Below are 27,831 nucleotides of genomic sequence, written 5' to 3'. Positions count from 1 at the left end.
CCCTTCTTTTTCTCTCCTTCCTCTCTCCCTCCTCCTCTCTCCTTCTCACCCACCTCTCTGCCTCCTCTCTCCCTCCTCCTCTTTCCACTCCTCCTAGCCCTTTTCTCTCCTCCTTACCTCTCTGCTCGCTCTCACTCTCTCCTTTCTCCTCCCCCTTCTCTCTCTCCCTCCTCTCTCCTCCCTCTTTCCCTCATCGCCTTCTTCCCTCCCTCTCTCGCTTCTCTCTCTTCCTCTCTCCTACCTACCTCTCCGCCTCTCTCCCTCCTCCTCTCTCCTTCTCACCTACCTCTCTCCCTCCCTCCTCCTCGCTCTCATTTCTCCCACCTCTCTCCCTCCTCTCTCTCACCTCTCTCGCATCCTCACTCTCCTCTTTCCCTCCTCCTTGCCCTCCTTTCTCCTACGTCTCTCTCTCCCCTCCCTCCCCCTCCGTCTTTTCTTCCCGTGGGTCTGTATCGTCTCTGGACTCTGACCCGGTCGTACTGTACTTGACTGCGGTGACATTTGCGAGTCTCTGTTTAACATTTTCTCTGTGTCTCTCACCGGAGACTCGGAGGCAGATCCGCTCGGCCCCGGAGCTGCTCTGTGCACGTTCATTTATATCCTGCTTCAGACGAGACCCCCGCAAAATCCGTGTATCATTCGTTCATTCGTTTTTCAATATAAAACCAAAAATAAGAAAACGAAAAAACAACAGTTTTCTTCGTTATTTGTCTCCAAAACCAAAATGAAAAAACGGATAATGATTCGTTTTTTCAGTTTTCGATTTTGTGTTTAAATGAAGAATGGAAAAAACGGATAACGGCCGTTTCCCGTTTACGTGACTTCTGTGACTGCGATGCCGAACTTTTGCACCTCGTACGGACTGAACTAGGACTGATCCAGGTCCGAGACCAGAGCGGGATCAGAGCGGGACTGAGACCGAGACCAGCGGTCCGAGAGGTTCCGTGTCATAGTCTCCGCGCTGGTTCCGTGCGGGGAAAGTGAGAATGTTCTGTGGACTACAGGTCCAGACGGGCTGCTCCTGTCCTCCGCGCTCAAGAACCGCGGCTGGTTCCGAGGTGGTGCAAAGCATCAAACTGACGCAACGAAAACGAACCGAACCAAGAGCTTTTGGTTCAAATGGACCAGGTCCGGGACCAGACCGGGACCAGACCGGGACCAGAGCGGAGGCTCAGAGCCCACGGCAGGGCCGGAGCTCGAAGCTGAGGCTTGGACCCTGTGGAGGCTCAGAGTCAAAGTTTGAAGTCCGCCCCAGTCCCGCTCTGGTCCTGGTCTGGTCCCGGTCTGGTCCCGGACCTGGATCAGTCCTGGTTCAGTCCGTACCCGGTGCAAAAGTCCGGCATCACAGTCACGGAAGTCACGTAAACGGGAAACGGCCGTTATCCGTTTTTTCCATTCTTCATTTAAACACAAAATCGAAAACTGAAAAAACGAATCATTATCCGTTTTTTCATTTTGGTTTTGGAGACAAATAACAAAGAAAACTGTTGTTTTTTCGTTTTCTTATTTTTGGTTTTATATTGAAAAACGAATGAACGAATGATACACGGATTCCGCAAGAAATACCAACTGTGTTTTTTTTTTCAGTACCTAATGGAGGATCTAAAAATATTACACCAAAAATGTAAAACTTAATGTATGTGTTAAATGTACATGAGCCAATCTCCCTCTTCATTTCTCCCTCTTCTTTCCAATCTTGGCACTGGGCACTGAATATAGAAGCATTAACCTTCCTCTCCTCTCTCTCCTCTCTCTTCTCTCTCTCTCTCTCCTCTCTCTCTCTCTCTCTCTCTCTCTCTTCTCTCTCTCTCTCTCTCTCTCTCTCTCTCTCTCTCTCTCTCTCTCTCTCTCTCTCTCTCTCTCTCTCTCTTCTCTCTCTTCTCTCTTCTCTCTCTTCTCTCTCTTTTCTCTCTGTCTCTCTCCATTCCTGTCTTTCTCCTTCTCTCCTTTCGCTCTCATCCTCTCTCTTTCTCTCTCTTTTCTACACTGAACACTGAATAGAAGTATTAACTTTCCTTTCCTTCTCTCCTCCAGAGTTTTAGCCTCTCTTTCTCTCTCTCTCTCCGTCATGCCCCATCTCTCTCTCCACCCACCCCTCTATCTCTCTATCTCTCTTCCTCTGTCACTTTCTCTCACTGAATGCAGAAAGAAGCATTAACCTCTCTCTTTTCTCTCGGTCTCTCTCCATCCCTCTCTCTCTCTCTCTCTCTCTCTCATTAGCCTATCTCCATCCTTCCTCTTCTCTCTCTCTCCACCCCACCCCTCTCTCCCTCTCTCTCTCCCTCTCTCCTCTCTTTCCTACACTGGATACTGAATGTTGAAAGAAGCATTCACCTCTCTCTTTTCTCTGTCTCTGTCTATCCCTCTCTCTCTCCTTCTCTTCCTTCGCTCTCTCTTTCTCTTTCGCTCTCTTTCCTGAGTGAACCATTAACCGCTCTCTCTATTCTCTGGCTCTGTCCATTCCTCTCTCTCCTTTCTCTCTCTCTCCCTATCGCTCTCTTTCTTACACTGGACACAGAATTTAGAAGCGTCAACTTTCCTCTCGTCTCTCTTCCTCTCTCCATCCCTCTCTCCTCCACAGTATTAGCCTCTCTCTCTCTCTCATTAGTCTATCTCCACCATTTCCTTTCTCTCTCTTTACCCCACCCTTCTCTCTCCATCTCTCCCTCTCTCCTTTCTTTCTTGCTGAATGTAGAAGCAGCCTCTCTCTTTTCTCTCTGTCTCTCTCCATCCCTCTCTCCCTCCCTTTCTCTCTCGATGAATATAGATGTATTACCCTCTCCCTCTGTCACCTCCCTCTATCACCTCCATCCCTCTTTCTCCCTCTCCTCTCTTTCCTACACCGGACACTGAATTGAAGCATTCCCCTCTTTCTCCTCTCCCTCCATCCCCTTTTTCTCTCTGTCTCTCCACCCTATAGATACTGGTATAAACATTATCCTCTCCTCCTCTTCCTCTCTTCCTCCCTCTTTCCTTCCTTAAACTGGACACTGAATATAGAAGCATTGACTTTCCTCTCCTCTGTCCTTCCCTCTCCTCACTTTCTCCCTTACGCCGGACACTGAATATAGAAGCATTAGCCTCTCTCTTACCCTGTCTCCCTCTATCACCCCCCTCCCCTCCATCCTCTCCTCCTCTCCCTCGTTCCCCCCGTCGCCCCGGCCTCTGAATATAGATGAGGCGGATCACAGCTCTGGCTCTGGGGGTGACTCTGCTGTTGTCACTGCACAGATTCGCCTGTTATGGGGCTTAGGACACACATAGCTCCGCTCTTGGACACAGCGGCGAGGAGTTTTGTATTCTGCTCCCGACTCACAACAGCCTCCATTTACATCACAATTGTTCCAGGAGCGTTTGGGCTGTCTGCACGGAAAAGATGAGACTTATGTCCTGGAATATTTCACTTTTATTTGTCTTTGCCCTTCTCTGCTAGTTTGTCACGATACTGAAATTTCAAACTCGATTTTGATATGAAGGAATGGACTTCAGACTCAGTACAGAGGCCACAGTGATACTAAAAAACACGCTTTCTTTAGACAACAGAATGTGATTTTTAACATTAAATAATATTTCTTTTCTATTACCATGTGGTCTTATATCAGTGTAATCCCTTGGTCGTATAAGTAGGTAGGTTCCATACTGGTTCATGTATGCTGGTCTGTGTGCTCTTATACAACTCAAGAACATTCTAAAGCTATTCAGTCACGGTAGAGCATCTGGCTGAAATATATTTAATATTCAGTGCACACTTGAAGAATATAGGAATTTAATTTTAAGCATATATGTCTACATTTTGATTCCAAAGCTGATTATTCATTCAGAAAGCTGAATGAGCTGCTTGCTTTGGGTTGCCAGATTTTATACCTAAAAACATCAACGTTTGTATGGAAGCTAGAGGTATTTTTATTTGTAACATGTTTTTTTTGTGTTTTTTTTAATCAGCCATAGTACCGTATGCCACTTATTATGGGTGTATGTACATGGTACATGTATTCATGCTGAACTGTTTCGGTGCGGGACGTTGAGTTCAGTTCAGGGCTGTGCACGAGTGACTTCGCTCAATTTGTGTGTGTTTACATTCCTCCACTACATCTCCAGCTACACGATGGCTCGACTCTTTAATATTCACGAGATAAGTCGTCCGTGATTGGAGTGACAGTGTTTCCCACAGCTCTTTATAGTTAGAGCGGCCGCCTTGACAAAAATTGTTCCCCACCGTGACTACGTCCCTCCAAACCTCACGAATCTTCACTTTTGCCGGCACAGAATCAACAAATTGTTGGTTTAATAAACACACAAATAAACAACAAACAAATGGTTTAGCATTTTGTTCCCATACCGTACCGAAAATGAATTGACAACAAATCTAAATCTGACCGTAGTGGATTAGTGGACAAGTATCTTCACTATAGACTGGACGTGTAACTGGACATATCTGACCCGCTAGCTCACATGTTCCAAACAGGAACTGCTGCTGTGAGCCGTCATTTTGGTCTTAAAATGTTCGTATTAACCCACGCTACAGGATCCTGGTGTTTTTATTTCAGTATTTTGTCCGTAAATCAAAATATGAACATTAATAACAGACCATTGAGCAAGAGATTGATTGACAGCGTTACTTCAACAGCCTTTTGGTTGCTTTGATACTCATGGTCAGAATTCCAAATATGGGAATTGGCTCCAAATTCACGCCTGTTACTGTCAGCCTCGATGAGCTTCATTTGACTGGAGCCGAACACTATAGGTGACGTCACAGTCCCTCAGTCCTCTTCTTTATACAGTCTGTGATCTCTAAAGTTGCCTGTAGCATCTTCCTCTTTATTAGTTATCAGTCTGTCACCTTTCGCACTCTGACATTTACATATATAATTATTGTTTACGTGTGTTTTTGTTTTTACCTCTGTCTGACATCTCGGAAATGTCATAAAGTGCGTTAGAGGAGGTAGCGTCGCCGCGGTAATGCTAATAATGAAGGTGGCGTTCACACCTGTCTCTTCGGTGGCGGGGCTCAGACTCCGGGCTCCCAGTGAAATGTCAGGTGTGAAAATAACTGTCCGGAGCCTTTGTTGTGTCACCTGGAAAACTTTTAAACCCGGAGTCAAAACACATTTCTGTGTAAAAGAGATGGAGAATTATTTAAAGCGTAAAACGTGTGACTCATAATGTGATGTCCTTGTTATATTTTTTTTTTCACGACCAAACTAAGAATAACTTTGACTTTTAGTTTTTTTACTCACCTGTAAAAATGGATTGTATTTGCCAAGGCTTTTGCTGTGAGATTTAATGTTATAAATTCTTGGAGATAACAAAAATGACACTATAAAAAAAAACAAAAAAAACATTAAACACTATGAAACACATTTGCGTCAAGTCACATTAACTACGACGACGTTTAAGTAAAGTAGTACGATTTTTAAGCTATGGCTATTTAACTTTTTTCAGGTGCAGGGACTGCCACTAGGGGTGTGCAAAAATATCATACCGTATTTTCCAGGCTATTAGGCGCTCTGCATTATAAGGCCCACTGTCATAGAATGGTCTATTTCCACAGATAAACCGCGCCGGACTTTAAAGGAAACACAACAGTTGGATGCGTCAGTGGGACTTTTGTTTGTTTGTGTCGTTCACGGTGACTCTGGGCTTTGTTCAGTTGTGGCGTGTAGGGAGGGTGCTGTCTGGGATCGCTGGATTGTCGGCGTGTTCGCAGTGACTCAGTTGTTCAGTCGTGTCTAGAAGCGGCACATTGCACTCGCTTTTTCGGTTCGTTCCTCCGTTCCGTTCCTCGTCGGCGTGGAGTGATGAGTGTGTGTGTGCGGTCGCTGTCTGCTCCGTGTGTGTTTGCGTGCGCTGCGGCTTTGTAGTTTACTGAAGCCGTGCTGGGACACCTGAGTGGATTCGTGTATGGGGCGCTCTGGATTGTGGGGCGCGCGGTCGTTTTTTGATGGGGTTGGAGGCTTAAGAGCGCGTCTAATAGCCCGGAAAATACGGTAATATCAATATATCGTATCGTTTAATGTGATGATACAGTATCAATATCGTGGGCTGCTGTATCGATATATCGCCAAGAGTATTTTCTGGTATATTTTACTATATTATTTTGTTACTGCCCAGGGCGGTGGCTACAGTAGTGTTTTACTCTGATGGAAATTTATACTGTGGAAGAGATTTCTCTCAGTCTGTCTTTGTGTAAATGAATGTGATTTCATTTACCAAACCAGACCAGTCATTAGCATGTGTAAAGGCTCAGCAGACACAACCGTCTCCTGCTCTTGATTCACACCAGATTCTGAAACAAAAGTCACTCTGCTTTGATATGTATGTAACTTGTATTTCTGTGCGAGAACAACAACAACAGCAACATTTTTTGGTTGCAACTGTGAAGTTTTTATCTATTTTCAGTTCCAGAGTGGAGAAATCTGAGAACGCCGACGCTGTGCAGCTTTTGGAAAACGATGCCGTTGCACACCCTGTCATTGTGCTTGTGTTTGTTTGTTGCGGAAGAGGAAGGACTTTATGTTCTTTGTAGTATTGTGTGTCCAATGTACAGTAGCTCTGGCTGTATCCCACCACATAAAGATCTGGCATATGTATCCGATGTGAAGTGTCACTAAAAAAAGTAAATAAATCCAGGAGCGTTGTTGTGCGGACCATAGACTGTATAAAAGAAGTGGACTAAGCGAGTGTGACGTCACCCATAGTGTTCAGCGTCGCTCGAATGAGGCTCGCGACGCTCACGGTTACAGGAGAGAATCTGAACCCAGGGACTATGTTATGAATCGGATCTTTTTGACGGACAAAATATCGAAAAAAAAAACCCCGCTCTACATGATCCTGATTTAATACGAACATTTTAAGACCAAAATGAGGAAGCTCACTGCAGCAGTTACAGAGAGAAGAACAAGATCCAAATGTAAGTCAATTGGAGCCAGAGTCAGAAGGAGTCTGAACTTCATATTTGGCACGCGGCGGCTTTGTCCACTCATATCTACGGTCTGTGGTGTGGACGTAGCCTCAGAGCTCAAGGAGATGCTTGGGGGTAATACGTTAAGAACATTTTGCTGGCGAGGATGTTGGTTTTTGGCCAGCGCCGGCCTAAGCTCTGTCCATATCTGCTGCAACAAGAATAAATCTCGGTCTGTATCCCAAAAACTCATCGGGCTTCGCAAATGGATTCATTATTTTTTCCTTCAAGAGCGAGTAAAGCTAAAGTAAAGCGCGTTTGAGTGGCGAAAAAGGGTTACATCATTTTCTTAGATGTGGTTGAATCTCATTAGCCCGGTAGTTTCATGCCTGTTCTCTGCTAAAACTATTATTAAAATGGGTCGAGTGACTTCGAGGCGTCTTAATTCAAGCCTTATTTGTCTAATCTATTATGTGTAAGAGCGTGCCTCCGTGGTGGTCATTTGGACTGCAGTGTTTTGACTCTGCAGTGAGGAGAGATGCAGTGAAAGTAAGTCTGTGATATTGATTGACAGTATAAGGCTGAGCGCTATAAGACCAAACGCACGTACTGACCGTATATCTGTACACAAGCACGCCACTGTTTTTTTTTTTTTTAGCATATTCCTATACACGGACGTTTATCTAAGCTTTTTATCGTCCACTTTTTATCTGTCTTTCTGTACAAATCTTGCGCTCTATGTCAGTTTTTTTCCCTATCTCTCTCCACTGCAGAGCTCTTGGGGTAGAGTAGCTGCATAGTGAGATATGGTACTGCATCGTAATACTGCAAATGTGGATTCATCAGCGAGACAGGTCCCTCCTTTTGTGTAGAATCAGAGGCGGAGAAGTTTGACTGAGTGTTTCCGTGCGTACAGCCCGAACCTCGTGAGAATTGGACCGTGAATAGTCGAGCTGGTGTGTGTCACCTTCAAATGTTTAAAAGAATTCAGAAGTATCGGCCGAAAATGATGCCAGGTGAGTAAAGGAGAGAGTTTGGGGCTTGGTAGTACCCTTCGGAGGGACGGGCACTTTTGATTGGTCGATTTTTTTTGCACAAGGTTAAGGTCAAGGTTAATTTACTGGGTTAAGGTCATGTTGCTTGAATGTAGTAGTAGTAGTAGTAGTAGTAGTAGTAGTAGTAGTAGTAGTTGTAGCAGCAACAGCAGTAGTAGTAATAGTAGTAGTAGTTTTGATAGTAGTAGTGGTTATAGTAGTATAGTAGTACTAGTTATAGTAGAAAGTAGTAGTAGTAGTAGGTAGTAGTAGTTAGCAGTAACAGAAGTAGTGGTAGTAGCAGCAACAGTAGTTGTAGTAGTAGCAATAGCTGTAGTAATAGTTGTAGTAGTAGCAGTAGTAGTAACAGTAGTAGTAGCAGCCACAGTAGTAGTAGTAGTAGTTGTTGTTGTAGTAGTAGCAGCAGTAGTAGTAGTTGTAGGTGGAGTAGCAAAAGTAGTAGTAGTTGTAGTAGCAGCAGTAGTAGTAGTAGTAGTTGTAGTTGTAGTAGCAGCAGCAGCAATAGTAGTAGTTGGAGTAGCAGTAGTAGTAGTAGCAGCAGCAGCAGCAATAGTAGTAGTAGCAGCAGAAGTAATAGTAGTTGTAGTAGTAGCAGCAGCAGCAGCAACAATAGTAGTTGGAGTAGCAGTAGTAGTAGTAGTAGTAGTAGCAGCAGCAGCAGTAATAGTAGTAGTAGTAGCAGTAGCAGCAGTAGTTGCAGTAGTTGCAGCAGCAGCAGCAACAGTAGTAGTGCAGTAGCAGTAGTAGTAGTAGTAGCAGTAGTAGCAGTAGCAGCAGTAGTTGCAGTAGCAGCAGTAGCAGCAGTAGTTGCAGTAGTTGCAGTAGTTGCAGTAGCTGCAGTAGTTCAGCAGTAGCAGCAGTAGTTGCAGTAGTTGCAGTAGTTGCAGTAGTTGCAGTAGCAGTAGTTGCAGTAGTTGCAGTAGTTGCAGTAGTTGCAGTAGTTGCAGTAGTTGCAGTAGCTAGTTGCAGTAGTTGCAGTAGTAGTTGCAGTAGTTGCAGTAGTTGCAGTAGTTGCAGTAGTTGCAGTAGTTGCAGTAGTTGCAGTAGTTGCAGTAGTTGCAGTAGTTGCAGTAGCAGTAGTTGCAGTAGCAGTAGTTGCAGTAGTTGCAGTAGTTGCAGTAGTTGCAGTAGTTGCAGTAGTTGCAGTAGTTGCAGTAGTTGCAGTAGTTGCAGTAGTTGCAGTAGTTGCAGTAGTTGCAGTAGTTGCAGTAGTTGCAGTAGTTGCAGTAGTTGCAGTAGTTGCAGTAGTTGCAGTAGTTGCAGTAGTTGCAGTAGTTGCAGTAGTTGCAGTAGTATCCACGCAGTCACACACACAACTTTCACACTAACCATTACCAAGGTGGATGTAGTACAAGTAGATAGTAGTCGTAGTAGTATTAGGTGTATGAAGTAGTAATACTATTAGTATATGTAGTAGTTGTAATAAATAATTTTATACAAAGAAAACCATTTGAAGGTTTATCAATTAGCACATTTGAGACTGCAGCATTATAAATACAATGACCTCTAGAAAACCAAATGTCCTTGTGTCTCTTTGGATTTTTCATTTGTTTAAACTTTCACATAATTGTTTTTGTCTTCTCTGAAATGTAAATTCTCAAAACCAAGAACTGAATTTAGATTTTTGTAAAGTAAATGTCATAATTACCTCATTTACAACTTGATGTTTCCTCAAATTGCACTATGCCCTTTATCCCACACTACTGTTTTTATTACTACTGACTATTCACTGATACACTAACGCTTTTATTTAACCAGAAACATGAAAAGTTGCATTGCGTCAGTTGCCGTGGTTGAAATGCGCAGGGACAGAGACACAGACTCTCCCAGGGCACGGGCGGGTCCCCTCAGGCTCTACGTGTCCATGCCAGCTCCTTTTACCTTGTCCTGGTTTCACCTCTCCTCTGTTTAGAGCAATGAAATCACAAACGCTCTACACCTCTGCACGACTTTTCGAAACGGAGTCCGACCGATATTTATTCCCAGGCTTTAATGGTGATCTTAAGATTCTCAAATGTAAATGCGCAAATGTTTAAAGGTCTCTCGTGAGCTTTAAAGGTTGTATAGAGGATTTTCCAAGGAACGAGAAATCCAGCGACTGTTTGTCCTTTTTCAAATGTTGCGCATGCGTGAAACCACCCCCCCTCCCCTACAGCTCCTACGTAGAAACGCCTTCCTCCCGCCTCCTCCTTACGCCAGAAAACAGGTTTGTTTACAGCCGGTGCTGCACATGACTTGTAAACAACTAACTACAGTGTTGGTTAGGCAAGACGGAGAAGTGAGGAGCGGGGGGAGCGGGTGTGCGGACATTTCGTTCGCGGACGAGAAGTGAGGAGCAGGGAGAAGAGCGGAGCAGGGAGCAGGGGGAGAGGAGAGAGAGAGAGGAGGAGAGGAGGAGCGGTGCGCGGAGATTCCGTGCCCGGAGAAGTGAGGAGCAGGGGAAGAGCAGGATCGGGCAGCGGGGACAGGAGCAGGAAAGGGGTGCAGAGAAGGTTGCGTGGAGATTCAGTGCGAATGAACTAGCTACAACACGCAGCAGCAAGCGGACTCTTTCTTTGCCTTGAAAATTACGTTTTCAGACATAGGATATCGCTTTCGTGTCCTGAAAAACGTTTGTCTAGCTCTTGGAAATAAAGTACGTTTTCATAATAAGCAGAAGTTTCCTGTCCAGGAGTAATTTGTGGACCAGTGTGTCAGTCTTTAGACCCTGCGTCTGCTTCAGTTGCGCCATCGCTGGAATGAATCTACAAGAATCACCTTAGTTTGGCTTCGCTGCTTTTCCCCTTGTCTTCTTCTTTCAGCGACCTCAAAAACGGACTTTCTTTTGTGGCGAACTGCTCCTGGATTCTTGTCGCCATTGCAACAAACTTTGTGCGAACTGCGAGGAAGATATAGGTCAAAAAAAGCCGCTAAGAACTGTTGCGTTGGTGGAGTAAACAGCGTCTGTGCGTCTTGCGTCTGTGGACTGCGTGACAGTCGTACGTAAACCACGTACCGGCGGCGCAGGCAAGTCAGTTACACTAGAAACGTAGGGAGTTTGATTGACAGCCTGTCAGCTCACAGATAACGAGGCAGTGTCGTTATCTATTGGCAAATGTTTAGCCCCACCACGTCCAGAGTTGATGAATTTTTATTCTCTTTTTTTTGGTCATCATAATTACAAGGCTACTGCACCTCTATAATCTATCATTGACAACTTGAAACAAAAAAAAATCCTCCATACAACCTTTAAGTCGTGTTATAATGTTGTTACTGCATCGAAACATATCTGGAGTTTGCACATGTTTGAGGTTTATGGAGTTAAAAAGCACTTCCTGTATTACCACATGACATCACAAGGTGGATCAGAGTGTTTTCTGTTTGAGAGTTTGTGTATTAAATGTGTGTGAATGAAATAAAATACAACTCCAGGTACAGTATGTTTGTGATGAGGAATAACATTATACCATAGATCAGAAAATAGTGTAATATGAATCTGTGTATCATTCGTTCATTTGTTTTTCAAAATAAAACCAAAAATAAGAAAACAAAAAAATGTTTTCTTCATTATTTGTCTCCAAAACCAAAATGAAAAAAAAAACAGATAACGATTTTTTTTTTTTTTTTTCAGTTTTCTCCAGGCCCGTCCCAACACTCAGTCCTGGTTTAGTCCTGGTTCAGTTCTGGCTTAGTCCTGGTTTAGACCTGGTTTAATCCTGGTTTAGTCCTAGTTCAGTCCTGCTTCAATCCTGGTTTAGACCTGGTTTAGTCCTGGTTTAGTTCTGGTTTAGACCTGGTTTAGTCCTGGTTTATTTCTGGTTTAGACCTGGTTTAGTCTTGGTTTAGTTCTGGCTTAGTCCTGGTTTAGTCCTGGTTTAGTCCTGGTTTAGTCCTGGTTTAGTCCTGGTTTAGACCTGGTTTAGACCTGTTTTAGTCCTAGTTCAGTCCTGCTTCAATCCTGGTTTAGTCCTGGTTCAGTCTTGGTTTAGGCCTGGTTTAGACCTGGTTTAGTCCTGGTTTAGACCTGGTTTAGACCTGGTTTAGTCCTGGTTTAGTTCTGGTTTAGTCCTGGTTTGGTCCCGTTTTTTCCATTATTCATTTAAACACAAAATTGAAAACTGAAAAAGCGAATCATCATCCATTTGTGAAGAAAATAGTTGTTTCTTTTTTGTTTTCTTATTTTTGGTTTTATTTTGAAAAACAAATGAACAAATGAAACACGGATTCATATAGGCCCTTTAAAATGATCATTTCTATTTCTGGTGATTAGTCCAGACCTGGGCTTTGTCCAGCTCCCGGGCCACATACGGCGTTTTGGTCGACTCTAACCGGCTCGTTTAAGCTCATTTGGAATTACAAAATTAACATATTTTATAATTTTACCTCATACATGGATTAAAGCTGCATTGATTTTATTTTAGAGATGTTTTTTTTAATCACATTTTTTGTAAGACAACCTCACTTTTTCATTGCTGAGTCATAAGATAAACTCTTACCAGTCAAAACAAAGCAATGCTGTTTACTGCTTTTTATAAAGAAATGAAATTAATATTATGCAGACCTGAGTTAAGTTAAGCATTTTGGCCTGGATCTCCACAATATTTTCTGTTTCTCATGTGGCCCCAAGGAAAAAATAATTGCCCAACCCTGGATTAGACCAAAGAACTTGCTATTTTATACCAAAAAAACACATTTTAACAATATTCATTTTATCTGCCCACATCTGTATTAAATATTATTGACACTTTGTCTGAAGCTCTGTTATTTAAGTTAGATTTAATTAGATTTTCACAACAGTTGAGCTGATCTGTGGTTTTAAAGTGTTCGGCTGAAGTCCAGCTTTTCCCCTGAGGCTGTTAGACTTCTGAACAGTGCACACTGACTTCCTGCTTGGGCTGCTTCTCTATCTTGCCACACGTTTTACTTGTACTTGTCTATTGGAACTGCTAAACGTTGTTGTTTTGATGTACTTACTTTTTTAATATTGCTTATTTATTATTGTTTTTATCTCTCTCTGGATCACTGGGCCTCGGGGAGCACATTTCGTTCTGTCTTGTGTTTCTCTCGCCGCTTGAATGACAAATAAAGAAGCTTGAACCTTTTTTTTTTTTTGGTCCTTTTTTTGAACCTTGAACCTTGAAAGGAGCACTGTGTCACTTTTCTGGTGGAGAGTCTGCCACCTCCTACGTCTTGATTATTCCACAGTATGGAAATAAACTTGGTTATCGCGATTAGGGCTGGGTATCGTTAAGAAGTTACCGATATGATACACAGGCCACGATACGATGCGCTTTTCGATACAGTGAGCTTTCGATTCAACACGATTCGATACAATATATTTCACCTCGATTCGATACGGTTCAGTGTAAAAAAGGCTAAATGATGGCTCTGACACTAAAAGTCCACTAAGTTTGTGAAAAGTGAATGTGAAAAACATCCATTTTACTCAAAACAGTAAAAATGTCAACACAACTGTAGCTCTTACACAAACCAATTTAGTAAAAATACGATATCAATACTGTATCAGCACATTAAACGATACGATATAGCGATATTTTGATATTTTTGCACACCCCTAATCACGATAGAGACACATTAACTGTCAGATCTATGGAAAAGCAAGCCTGTACATGTAAGAATTCATGCTTTTTCTAGGAATTTTTCAGCTATAAAACACCTGTAACTGAACAAATGCAAGACAGATCTGTTTAATGCCATACTGTGGAACTTTCCTTGTAAAGAAATAACATCTCCACGGTGACCCGGCACCTTAGAAGTTACATAGTGCCTCTTTAAACAAGTCTCACACACATTACAGTCCCAGTCTAGTTAGTATTATCAACAGTTTTTCAGTTAGTCCCTGTCAGCTTTTTGTTGTAAATCAAACTCCTAAACAGGACCTGGAACCGTCGTAATGATCACAGGCTCCTGAAAGTGCGTTATGTAAATCCGTTTTGTGTTTTCGCTGGAGTTTTTGTAGCCTATAGAATGTTCCGGTGTCATCTGAACTCCAGCGTCTGTGTGTGGATATAACCCCGGGATCAAAAGCTGGTTTCATGAAAGACGCTTCGCTTTTGATTCCCGCTTCTTGTATTCTGGTCTCGTCCGGCTCCATCAAAGCCAGATTTAAAGTGTATTTTTAACCTTACCTCGGGCGCTTTTTGTGGCACGACTTGATTGTTTGCATAGAGGAACTGCCACCCTCTGCCCCGTGTAAAATGTGAAGAAAAAGGAGCAAAGGAAGTCTGCTGTGAACTTCATTAAAAATATGAAAGGCTGGTCCAAAGTTCGGTTATGGGGCTCAGACATGGTGCCAGAGTTTTGTACGGGGAGGAATTTGCATGTTCAAATGGGGTGCTGGTTTGGAATAATTTGAAACCTGGATTTTTCTTTTCCGAATTGCTGAAAAATTGTGTTGTGAAGTTTAAAAAAGCTGCTTTATGTAACTTTTCCGCATGGACAGTCGGCCATCTGCTCCTCTTGACCAAGTTTTGTCAAGTTTGCCAGATTGGCCCTCAAATCGACCTGCCTCTATAAATAAAGGTTAAATAAGTAAGTTTGAAATGTTTCACAGTATGGCATTAAACTTGTCTACTATCTCCATGCAGACAAGCGTCACCAAGCCAAGTTACAGGTCAGATCTATGGACAGGTGGAGCCCAATCACAGTAAGAATACTACTGTAATGTGTAATGTATTCAGGCTCTTTATTTTTAGCAAATACAACATCTGTAACTGAATAAATGCAATCTAGGCAGGATTTAATGCCTTAGTATGGAAATTTCCAATATTCTAGGAAAAGCTCAATATCATCTCTATAGAAACATGGAGACGGCTGAACTGCCTGCCCACCTGAAATGTTACATAGCGTATCTTTAAATTCATTTTTTCCCCCTATAACATCAGTAATTGTAATGTAATTTAGGCACGTTTAATGCCATACTGTGGAAATTTCCAATATTCCGGGTAAAGCATAATATCATCTCTATGGAAACATGCAGGTGACCAAACTCCCCACCTGAAATGTTACATAGCGTATCTTTATTAAATTCATATTTTTTTGTCTCTATATCCTTTATCCATTAAAACATCCGTAATTGAATAAATGCAATATAGGCAGGTTTAATGCCGTACTGTGGACATTTTCAATAAAATGGAAATTTCAATGGAAATTTTCATGCAGGTGACCAAACTCCCCACCTGAAATGTTACATAATGTATCTTTAAAGAATTTTTTCTGTAGTATTTAGCGATAAAAATGTCTGTAATTGAATGAATGCAATATAGTCAGGTTTAATGCCATACTGTGGACATTTTCAGTATTCCAGGTAAAGCACAATAATATCTCTATGGAAACATGCAGATGGCCAAAATGTCCATCTGAAATGTTACATAGTGTAGCTTTAAATTCTTTTTTTTTTCTCTCTCTATAACCTTTACCAATTAAAACATGTGTAATTGAATAAATGTAATGTAAGCACAATTAATGCCATACTGTGGACATTTTCAATATTCCAGATAAATTTTGATAACATCTCTATGGTAACATGCAGATGGCCAAAATGTCCACCTGAAATGTTACATGATGTATCTTTAAATTGTTATTTTTTTCTGTAGTATTTAGCCATTAAGACATCTGTAACTGACTAAAGCAATTTAAGCTGGTTTAAAGCCTTACTGTGGAAATTTCCAATATTCCATGTAAGGCACAATAACATCTCTATGGTAACATGCAGGTGGCCAAACTGCCCACCTGAAATGTTACATAGTGTAGCTTTAAATTCCTTTTTTTTCTACAAGCTTTACCTATTAAAACATCTGTAATTGAATAAATACAATAAAGGCATGTTTAAAGTCATACTGTGGAAATTTCCAATATTCTAAGAAAGGCATAATAACATCTCCATGGAAACATGCAGGTGGCCGAAATGTCCACCTGAAATGTTACATAGCGTAGCTTTAAATTGCTTTTTTTTTCTATAGCCTTTACCTATTAAGACATGTTATATATGCAGGTTTAAAGCAATACTGTGGAAATTTTCAATATTTGAGATAAAGCATAATAACATCTCTATGGAAACATGCAGGTGGCCAAACTCCTCACCTGAAATGTTACGTAATGAATCTTTAAATTATTATTTTTTCTATAGTATTTAGCCATTAAAATGTCTGTAATTGAATAAATGTAATACAGGCAGGTTTAAAGCCGTACTGTGGAAATTTCCAATATTCCAGGTACAGTAAGATAACATCTCCATGGAAACATGCAGATGACTGACTGAAAAGTCCGCCTGAAATGTTACATAATGTAGCTTTAAATTCACTTTATTCTATAACCTTTACCTATTAAAACATCTGTAATTGAATAAATACAATAAAGGCATGTTTAAAGTCATACTGTGGAAATTTCCAATATTCTAAGAAAGGCATAATAACATCTCCATGGAAACATGCAGGTGGCCGAAATGTCCACCTGAAATGTTACATAGCGTAGCTTTAAATTGCTTTTTTTTTTCTATAGCCTTTACCTATTAAGACATGTTATATATGCAGGTTTAAAGCAATACTGTGGAAATTTTCAATATTTGAGATAAAGCATAATAACATCTCTATGGAAACATGCAGGTGGCCAAACTCCTCACCTGAAATGTTACGTAATGAATCTTTAAATTATTATTTTTTCTATAGTATTTAGCCATTAAAATGTCTGTAATTGAATAAATGTAATACAGGCAGGTTTAAAGCCGTACTGTGGAAATTTCCAATATTCCAGGTACAGTAAGATAACATCTCCATGGAAACATGCAGATGACTGAAAAGTCCGCCTGAAATGTTACATAATGTAGCTTTAAATTCACTTTATTCTATAACCTTTACCTATTAAAACATCCGTAATTGAATAAATGTAATACAGGCAGGTTTAATGCCATACTGTGAAAATTTCCAATATTATAGGCAAAACTCAATAACATCTCTATGGAAACACACAGTGGCCAAACCGTCCACCTGAAATGTTACATAATGTAGCTTTAAATTCACTTTTTTCTGCAGTCTTTACCTATTAAAACATGTAACATATGCAGGTTTAATGCCATACTGTGGGAATTTCCAATATTATAGGCAAAACTCAATGTCATCTCTATGGAAACACACAGGTGGCCAAACTGCCCACCTGAAATGTTACATAATGTAGCTTTAAATTCACTTTTTTCTGCAGTCTTTACCTATTAAAACATGTAACATATGCAGGTTTAATGCCATACTGTGGGAATTTCCAATATTCCAGGTAAGGCACAATGGCATCTCCATGGAAACATGCCGGTTGAACAAACTGGCCACCTGAAATGTTACCTAGTGTATCTTTAAAACCATTTTTTCCATAGCCTCAGTGTGTTTGGTTTTTCTTTTAGGCTGAATTAAATTTTCAAAACGTTAGAAACTTGTTTAAAAATTCCCTCGGCTTATGATTTTATCCGTCTCCCTTCTGGCTCCCGTTTCCTATAAAAAATAAATGCACGCGTCTTAATATAGAAAAAAATACATTCACAACTGGCTTTTCAAATGTTAATACGAAAATAAGTATATTTTATTCATTCTTTACTCCAAAGTTATTTCAAGGAGACATTTGTAGCCATGGTTAGAAAGTAGATCATAATGTCCAATAAATACTAGTTATCCTTCCAGGCTAATTTTCAAATATTATCAAAGTCTTTTTTCATATTTTCATGGTCGGGATTTCCAAGTTATATCGTCAAAACCTTAAAATGTATCCTGAAAATTGTTAGTTGTGCTTATGTGGCTTATTGTGTGGAGAAACTGCGCCGTTTACCTCTCCGGGAGGCTGGGCCAAAACCAAAAAATAAACTAAACAGGAAGTCCAGTCTTTTGCGATTAGAAATTTCATCGACAGTCACTGAATAATTACCTTTGACTCTTGACGAAGCTATAAAAATATATGCGGATAAATCGAAATCGTCTGAAAATTGCACCTTGCTGATTTTTCCAGAAACGTACCGGTGTCCTCTTGGTGTAATTTCACAGTTTGTTTGAAGAAATTAAACTCAGAAATTATTTTTAAATCCATTTTTGGTAAGCGTGACGTTATAAATCCAGCTCATCGGCCGCGTTGAAACATCCGATCAGAAGTCTAGTCATCCGCCCCTCTCCGTCTGGTCCGGAAAAATCCATGGAGATGAGAGACTATAATCAAATATTGACGATGCACAGATGCACTGCAAAATATGAATGTGTAGCCTCGGTTAAAATGACTTGAATCCAGAATATGAATTTTATTTGAGTAGCTTTGACAACGTTAGAATGAATAAAGTGAGGAATGCGATTGTTGATAACGCTGCAGATTGGTTCCAAGGTCATTTTGCGAGAAGAGATTTGGTAAAGACTGATTTTTTCCTACTTCTTTGGCGTATATATTGTGATTTAAAGGTCGTATATTGCGTAAAATGAGCTTTAAGTCATGTTATAATCTTGTTTCCTGCTCAAAAACAGACCTGGAGTTGTGTTTTGTTTCATTCACACGTGTTTGAGTAACACTTTTATGTTATTTTTATAAGTCTGTCTACATCTCCAAACCCCAAAATGTTCTGTTCCACCTTGTGACGTCATGAAGCGGTAGTTTTCAGGTTAACCGCTCCTTTTACCATTTAGTTCGGTCAAGATTGGCAACTCCCAAGATTGAAATTATCCAAATGATTCTTGTTACATGGTAAAAATCAGGGGTCACCAAACTTTTTTCTCTGGGGGCCACATTATCGCTCCTGATAGTGATGAGGTCGGTCGTATAACAGAATTGTACGACCCTGACGACGCAGATTATATTATTCTTTTAATTTTAGTAACAGGAAAATGATCGTATGGGGTTGTAATATACAATCCTGACTTTTTTTTTTGAGAGAGACCTTCACATCCGACGCGTTCTGGGATGTTACAGATTTGGTTCGGTGTGGTAAATTAACACCGAAGACTGAAAATGATATGAACGGTAACTTTATGTGGTCCTCCAAGAAACTATTTTTATCCTTTGTTAACAAAAGTACTTTGCACTTCTGGCAGGCTGTTTGTGTGTAGACATTCTTGCACAGTCTGCATCATCCATGTTTATCAGCATGGATGGGAAAAAAGGCTCCTGAGTAAAAAAAAAAAGGCTCATAAAATATGGATTTGGAGTAAGCACGTAATTGGCATTTAGCTGTTGAAAATCTGCTGGAGAGGGTTAAAACTGCCACACTCTCTTTACATATCAGACAAACTGCACGGTCAAAAAAAAATAATCGATCGCCCACTGTTCTTTGAAAACTCGGCACTTTTTGTCAAGTTTTCATACTTTAACAGTTGCCGTTTTTCTGTCCTTAACGGCACTACAGAACTCTGCACGTGCGGTGACCGTCACTGTTTGATCTCGACCTTGATTCAGCGGCAAATGTAAATACGTCATATAATTATTTTAATATAAATATCAACAAAATACCAGATACAGATGTGTTATTATTTGCCAAAAAGTAATAAAAAAATAAATTGGCCATGGCAACTTTTGAGGATAGCCTCATAGGGCCAGTCCAAGTGGTGGGGGGCCTTAGTTTGATGAACCTTTGAGTATAGAGTTTACAAACGCAGTAGAGCACCTCCTGTATTACCTCATGACGTCACAAGGTGGAACAGAGTGTTTTCAGTTTGAGAGAAGAACATGTGTGAATGAAACAAAACACAACTCCAGGTACGTTTGTGACAAAGAAACAATATTATAAGGTAGATCCAAAAGTAATATGGGTCTAATTTGGGTCTTTTATGTCAGTGGGTGTCAAACCTAAGACCACCAGAACTGAACCAGGTCTATGACTGGACTATTCCAGGTCTAAAGTAGGGACTAAACAAGTCCAAAATGTAACTACATCTTTGCTACAGAGGTTCTTAGTAATGACCCAAAGGAGAAGGTGGATACTTTTTCTTGAAATGTGCCCTATGTCTGCACCACTTGCTTGTCTCCATGGCGATGTTATTGCATTGCCTGGATTGTAATGTTCCACAGTATGACATTAAACCTTTTCTATTTCCATACAGACAAACAGCGGACTCCATTATACATTTTTTTCAAGGTCCTTTTTTTTAGCGATAACACCTAATTGTATCGAAATTGAGTAAATAATGCAAGATAAATATATGTTTTTAGGTCATACTGAGGAACATTCCAGGCAAAATGAGCTCATAACATCTCCATGGAGACAAGCAGGTGGAGCATCCCCATTGGAAAAGTTACATAGTACACCTTTAAATTACTTTCATACTAATTCTAGTCAGGAAATATTGGTATTTTATTGTACTTTTCCAATGTATTTGGCGTAATTTCAGCTTGTACTGTATTTTTGAAGCAACTTTTAAGTAGAATTCAATAATCTAGGACTTTAGTAAATTCATTCTAACTTGTCAAAACTACAGAAATTACAATTACATGTGTCTGGAATTCAAGTACTTTTATCTCGCCGTCGTTTTTGCAGTGTGCGTGGATCCTTTAAAGTGGCGGACATGTCGGGGTGGGGGATACGTGGGGATAGGTGGTGGATCAGAGGAACCAGAGTCTCCAGCGCGCGTGCTTCTTGGCCTCCGCTTTGGACTTGCGTTTCGGGGTCGAGGAGTAGAGCGCCTCCTGGGGGTAAGGCAGAGCGGGGAGGTGCGATTCTTCGGTGGGACACAGGCGCTTCATCAACGGCTGCAGTTTGTCCTCCTGAAGCTTGAAGTCCAGCTCCACACTGTAGACACACGAAGAAGAAAAAGAGGTTTTAATAAGAATACAGTTTTGGTAAAAAAAGGAAGCGTGGTGAGCCAGTCCCGTCTACATTCTGTCTGAATCCAGAAGAGACCGGAGCCAGACAACAGAGGGTGGAAATCCTCTGTCCAAACTTGAGATGATCCAACCACAGCTGCTAATCTGCTAATAAAGTCTGTCAAATCCAGAAGACATCTCCTCTCCAAAACCATTCAGAACAAAATACCATCAAAATAACTTCTTTTACCTGAGATATACAGGGTTCCCACGGACATGGAAATTGAAAATGTCATTTTCTAGGACAGGGAAAATCATGGAACTTTGTAGGGGTGTAAAGATATCCAAGTTTCACGATATTGTCACAGTATAAACCTCACGGTACGATATTTATTGCGATATCATGAGAAAGCGCACGATATGGTGGGAAGGCTCACGATGTAACAATATCCAAATCCCTCGGTACGATGTTTTCACGATATACATCTCGATATTTATGATATTTGATATTTCTGCTACAAACATACACAGTTGGGAAATATACTCACTATCATACTACTCGTCTTATTCCTCATCTCATTGACTTACCTAGCCTTACCACCACTGCCTTATGACTACCTACTACTACTAAAAAGCGACATTTCTAAGATTCCTAATGAAAAGAAGCTGAACAAAAAAATACCATCTAGAAGAAACTATTAAAATCCTATGCTACCTTAAATGGAATTGGAGAGAAATTGAAAGTAATCGTCTCTCACAAGCTGATATAAACTTTGTATGAGCTTGAGCAAAGTGGAATTTCTAATAGGTCTCATAGTGGTTTAGTTCACCCTTACTTAAGTAACTATTTAAGACTTCTTAACTAACTATCTTATCACCAACACCACCACTACTTGACATACTCAACATAAACATTTCTTTGAAATTGACTACATAATTGTATCAAAGCAAAAACAAGTCAGAGAAAATTGTGTTTGACAATAATCTCCGAATGAAAGACAGTATTGTATATTAAGATTAGCCTTCAGAGAATACATTGACGGTACTCACTATATATCTAGATGATGTTAATCGTATTGCTTATCATTACATACTAATACTTACCTACAATGACTATTATAGTAAATTCAATTACAAATTTTGCAGAAGTCAATCTAGGCGATATTTATTCTTAGTCATCTATCCATTAGTCAGACTACAACCATCATCACTATGACTAAGTTTTTATAGAGCTCATTCATGTATGATGAATATTATGTCGAAAAACACATGTGAGCTGCAGCACTTGGTTTTAAAAAGAAGACGCACTACCAAATACATCAATTGGCATCGTTCACCAAGGGATATATTATATTGAATGTCTTTTTAAAATAATACTGCAATAAGGTAGTAGTAAGTGTTGAATTCATATTGTTCCGTAGTATAACTGCTTTATATCAACAGTAGTTCTTATATGTTACGAACATCCAGCACAGCGAGTCTCGAAACGCGAGCGTCTCTGCGAACTAGGCCACCACTTCATTCACTCCATACCCGTGGTTTTTTTATAAACTACTAGGCTAATAATGGCACATGCTCTCAAGCACAAACGCCAGAGCACACGACCGATGATCACAGGTTTGCGCAATCTCGCGGCACTTGCAACTCACAACAACACGCAGCGATCTGGGTCAGTCCATTTGAAGCCGAAAGCCAGTGCCTTCCAGAATGACTGACAAGCCCCATATAACATCACTGAGACGAAAAACAAATGAGAGTCACATGAGCCAATAGCCTTGCCGCAATCCATTTCACTTTAATTCAAGAGATTGCAACCATCCAAATTGTATCTATAGATGTTGCTGACGACTTCACCATTCCCGACTAGCACTCTCTTGTGACGAACGCACAAAACCCACAACTATAACACTCTCAAACAACAACACACACTATTGCTGTCTAAGTGCCCGTACATCTACTCACATCCTATTATCTCAATCTGTATCGCGCTCCCTCTCTATTAGCACTTACATCCAATCCTCTCTCTGTGCGATATCAATCAAGAGCTAATAGCTCCATCCTTCTGAGGATGACTCGAAGTTGTGGCGCCAGGAGACTCTTAAATAGTTGTAGAGCACGCGCGAAGATAAAACACATACTCCTGTGTTTTGTCCCACTCGTTGACATGAAAACCTTTATTTGGTTAATTACGTTGATTTGGACGAATATTTACGTCTCTTAAGGGTTCCCATTCTCAGCATATAATCTGTTAAATTGAGCTTCGGTGCCTTTGCTTACTACTAGAGGTGAAGATGTTCGAAGGTGAGACACGGGATTGTGCTGGATTTGGCACGTATTTTAAATTTTTCAGGGAATTATTTTAAATTTAGTATTTGGTGCTAGCATTCTTCCTGTTTCTTTGTTTTTTATTTTTTCATCTTAACAGGACCGAGCAACATCAATATGTTTTTTTTGATGTAGTTACGGTGGGCTCTGAGGAAGAACCTAGAAACTGATAAAAATAAAACTCGACAACTCGAGTGCATTTATTAGATAGCTAGGGCGTAGTGGAACTCGAAAGAAACATGATGTTATAGGTAAACATTATTACTACTTACTATAAGAAATGTGGTAATAAAGTCTTAGGATGTAAAGATTGCGTACTCTAATAGTAGGCTCTCCATAGGCCAAAGTTCTATGGCGTGGCGAAAATATCTCATTTGCTTTGTTGTTACTGGGTGCATCTTAGAAAAATATGTGCACCTGTAGTAGATAATATATGTAGCTTAGTTTTGTATTACAATTTGTAGTTGTTTCGTTGAGAAGTATTGAGCGAGCAAGAGAGATAATAGTGTATATCAAAGATACGATCGGAATAAGATCTGTCTGATCTATGTGCGAGCTCTATGTGCAAAGTATATATATTTATAGTGATCGAATTATTAAATTGATACTTGCTACCAAAAATGTCTGTACTTCGAGTTTTGTAAATGAGAGACAATTGTTTAATACTTACTAGAGAACCCCAGTATACTCAGCGCGAAATTCTCTGTTATTCTCTAGACTTTATCTTATTTTTGGAACATTTCTCTTCTGTTTTCTATTTCTAATGATGTGCAGGCAAAAAACTCAACTTCAGCAAATACTTACACCTTTATGTAAAATTGTGTTTTGTTCTATCAGCATCAAACTATAGAAATATGAACCCACTCAGTTATTGTATTATCTTAGAGAAGACTTGAGTCTTCTTACATCTCAAAAAATATATACATAAATATAAAAAAATAAACACAAAACAAAAATAGAGAGAGTACATAACAAATCAACACACTCGAGTTGCACACCTCTGTTTTAAATTGCAATTGCTAGAAATACATGGTTAAACGTGCTTCCACAAGAAGTATTTTTGAAGTTTGAGATGTATATATCAGCGACTAGATGAATTGCCAAGAATTTACTCAAAACATAAATGAAAACACAACTTCAGCTCCAGGGTATGTTTTTGATGGGGTACACCATGCATTCGTGTGGCATACTTACAATGGCTGTTTAAAGCGTCATAAAGATGTGGATACATATTGTAGTAATATATTATTTCTAAATAATCACTGGTTACACTGAACTATAAAGAAGAAAATATTTAAGAACAGAATCTGACAGAGAATGGTCAGTGGTGAAGGATAGTGGACGGCAGAGTTCTATCTCTCACATGTTTAGAGCATGATAGATAATAGTATTCTGATCTTAAAGATGCGTTTTAATGATTGGCTGTGGGTTCACCAACGATCATGCAGCACTTTAAACTCCTTTAATGATTTGAGGATCTCTTATTGTTTGTTTTTCTTCTTTGAGAGGAGCACTGAGACACCAGCGGTGTGAGAAGCCTTTTTTGCGCTTGGCAAGAAAACTGAAAAACAGAGTGGGACTCTTGAAACGACCTACATCTGCGAGAATTAGCGTTTGTACACATTCTCAGGGCGGTCTCTATTATTTGAACGCCTAAAGCTCTAGTCGCGAGTGACCTTGGCATCGCACAACTCATGGGCTTTATCCATCGTGCCGTGTCGTCTCCGATTTCCTTACCCCATTTCCATACCTTCTTTGTTTTCTCCTGCGTGTGTCCCTAGGGTGGCACGGACAATTAAAATTCTGCTTTGATGTGGGTTTTCTGCTCTAATCTCGGCTGTTCTTTTATTTACTCTCTCGCGTGCTGGATATCGGTGTCACAACTTATTACACCTACACATCCTCTAGATTTATATCCTCATAAAAAGCATACCTATATACTACTTCGCTATTGCCTCATAAGTCTATTTTCACTCTCATAGCTCGCTTTAATCCTTCATCTTCCTGATCTGTTCATCTTGCTTCTCCGATACTCAAACTCCTCTCTTTACCTCGTATGTATTTGCCTATTCCTATCACTCTATACTACATACGTATACTTGCGCATCGGTTACTTACTCTCCCTTCTGGACTACACACATTTTGACGATTTCCTTTAATGTTTTGAAAAGTTAAGGCTAACTTTACTGTCCCTGTAGGGGGTATTTGATCCTCTGCATCCTGACTCCCTCCTGTCAGGCCTCAGCATCTGACTAGTGCTCCTCCCAGGGACCTCCATCTCCTACGATTCTTGCGACGTCAGTCTTCAGTTCAGCAACTTCCCTTTAGCTGGAAGCTTCTTGTTGCGCTATCTCTCTCGTTGGGTTCGATTGATGATGTCACCTCCTCACCTCGTTCTCCTGCTGCCCTAGTAGAAAATACCCTAGCCTAGCCGTATCCATTCTCCTATCCTATCGGATTGTCATATAATGTGCATGAAACATGCCTCGCGTCTGCCTATCTCCCTTGGTCTGATCATGAACCCTAACACCTCTCCTTGCCGCTAGTGATGTGCTCGTAGCGAGTCGCTCCTCTCTACCCTACTAAAGCCTCAGTCTGTTTCGCCGCTCTGACAACACGACCTACACTACGCCCTGGCTGTATCCTGTCGCCCATTACATGGTCTGGCTGTCTGCCTTACGTTTTGTCTTTCTAAAGATGTGGAAAAGCTCTATATGCAGTCTAACTCCATATAACTTTTCAAGACAAAGTGCGACTATGACTCGTTAGAGACTACTGCTGACATACATTTACCTCACAACAGCACTAAATCTTGCTCTTTCACTCTTAGCTTTTTGCTCTTCCACCTAGATCTCTTCTACCTACTTTTATCTCCTCGTTTCTACCTCTTTTTTTATCGTTCTGTTCCTCGGAAATCTTCGTTCAATATCGTGATTTGAAATTGTCGATACCATGCGACTTCTCGTCGTGTCATATCCCTCCTTCATCCACTCACAATCAAAAGTATCATATATAGTCAAAGTTATGTTGATTTTCTACTTAATCACCTCCGGGGGGAGGAACTCTATCGAAAAACAGCTGTTTTTATACCTATCGTGCTAGCCTTATTAGTCCCACCTCGGGAACCTTGTGGCGATTCGAGGCGTAGCTGTCCACCTGGCTCACGGATATCTCCACTGGGATAGCTCTGGTCGTCGCGAGCTCTATTCCACAAAATCAACTTATGGCCTTAACTAAAATATCTATCCTACATCCTCTCTTACATAGTTGGCTTCTGCACTCCTGGACCGGGCGGACGTCCCCCTTATCACAGAAACTATGCATGCATGCGTCTTTCTCGTGTGGTAGTCTTCTTTAGCAATGCATTTCCCAACTTCCATTTCAATGCGTTACTTCGATCAGGTGTCTTCTCTGTGTTTAATGCCATCTATTGTGTAACACTCTCAAGCAATGCCTGTTCTAACTAACATCTCCATGGCGTGTCTTGACTCCTATCAAGGTGGTGGTAGATGCGTTAAGTTCCTGCATCTATAACTTCATCCATGGTCTCATCTCCTTCCTCTCGCTTTACTGTTCTCCTCCTCTCTCCTCTGTTCTCCTCCTCTCCTCCTCTTTTCTCCTATCCTCTTCTCCTCTGTTCTCCTTATCCTCTGTCTCCTCTGTTCTCTCTTCTCTCCTTTCATTTACTCTCTTTCACATCCTCTACTGACTCACCTATTACATTTCTGGCCGCCTTCCTAAATCACAGTCTCCTTCCTCCCCACTTTTGATTGGTGCTTGTTGTCTTGGTTGCCATGCGTGCTGATCGTACGGGCTTCTGAGGCGAGTATCTTTGGCTGTGTTGCAAAAGTGAGGTTGTTTGAGGGTCTGCGTGCTGTGGGGCTTTGCCGGTTGAGAAAGGGTGCATGTCTGTGCTTGGGACATACATCATTGCTCATATCTTTTCCACATTTTCTTTCACTTTCTTTAATCATCCAGCTTTTCCCTATTCTCTTCTCTTCAGCAATCCTCGAACAATACAAATCACATACACGTTTCTCTTCTCTCTCGACCATTGCGCTGATCTGCTCTCCCTCTATCTACTTCGATCCATTTTTATAAAATCACAAGTTCTTCCTCCTGTTCTGTAACAAAGAGCCTCCTTATGCATGCTTCACAACTCTGTTCTCTATGCACTTGGGACTGTGCGGAGTTCCGATTGCTCCTACTCCTCCCTTCGACTTTCTGTTCTGAATTAACAGCCTCTCTTCTAAAGCCAAAGAAATTCAATGCATGTGTGAGTACTACGCGTTATGGTTTTCTATAAGTCTCTCTCAGAACTAGGCACCTAAAGCTTGGGCTTCACGATTTTCATACTCACTTTCTTCTTTCATGTGTTTTAAATCGTTACCCAGATTTAAAATCCAATCAGTAGTAATTTTTTCATCTTTGTATTACAGCCCCTATTCGTACAGGGTAATTAGTATACTGCTGTTACCTTTGGTGATTTTGTACATAATTGCAGAAGATGCCTGAGGATCTTAATCTGGTCTTTTTGTGAAACGCACCATGTCTTATTAATTTGTTAAGTAAAAACTCCACCGCAAAATGGACCTACCTCCCGCCCCGGTGATAATACGGTAGTTCGTGAGGAATCTGCATCTTCAGTGTTTGTTTGTTGTAACTTACGTGCTCTTTCCTCTTATCCCTTCTTTTCTTTCCGTCATTTTTTTTTTCCTTTTTCCTTAATGTCTCGTGTCTAGTGTCAGCTTAATCAACTCAATTCTTGTGGTTCTAAATTTATCCTATAATAAAGTA

At 40.7% G+C, this 27,831-nt stretch overlaps 2 protein-coding genes across 2 annotated transcripts in view; one reads left to right on the top strand and one right to left on the bottom strand.

Annotated features, from left to right (window-relative positions):
- dock1 (dedicator of cytokinesis 1) overlaps window positions 1-27,831 on the top strand; it is a 708,121-nt gene that overhangs the window by 294,032 nt on the left and 386,258 nt on the right. The gene's annotated exons all lie outside the window — the stretch shown is intronic.
- LOC110174603 (inhibitory synaptic factor 2A) overlaps window positions 20,509-27,831 on the bottom strand; it is a 74,296-nt gene continuing 66,973 nt past the window's right edge. Inside the window, exon 3 of the mRNA XM_055150425.1 lies at window positions 20,509-20,695. Within this exon, the coding sequence (XP_055006400.1) occupies window positions 20,509-20,695 (187 nt within the window). The remainder of the gene's footprint in view (window positions 20,696-27,831) is intronic.

Source organism: Boleophthalmus pectinirostris, unplaced genomic scaffold (assembly GCF_026225935.1).
Source record: "Boleophthalmus pectinirostris isolate CB_2022bp ecotype Guang Dong unplaced genomic scaffold, ASM2622593v1 HiC_scaffold_14, whole genome shotgun sequence".
NCBI lineage: Eukaryota > Metazoa > Chordata > Actinopteri > Gobiiformes > Gobiidae > Boleophthalmus > Boleophthalmus pectinirostris.
Note: the sequence above shows the minus strand (reverse complement) of the source record. Positions and strands in the feature narration are given on the sequence as shown.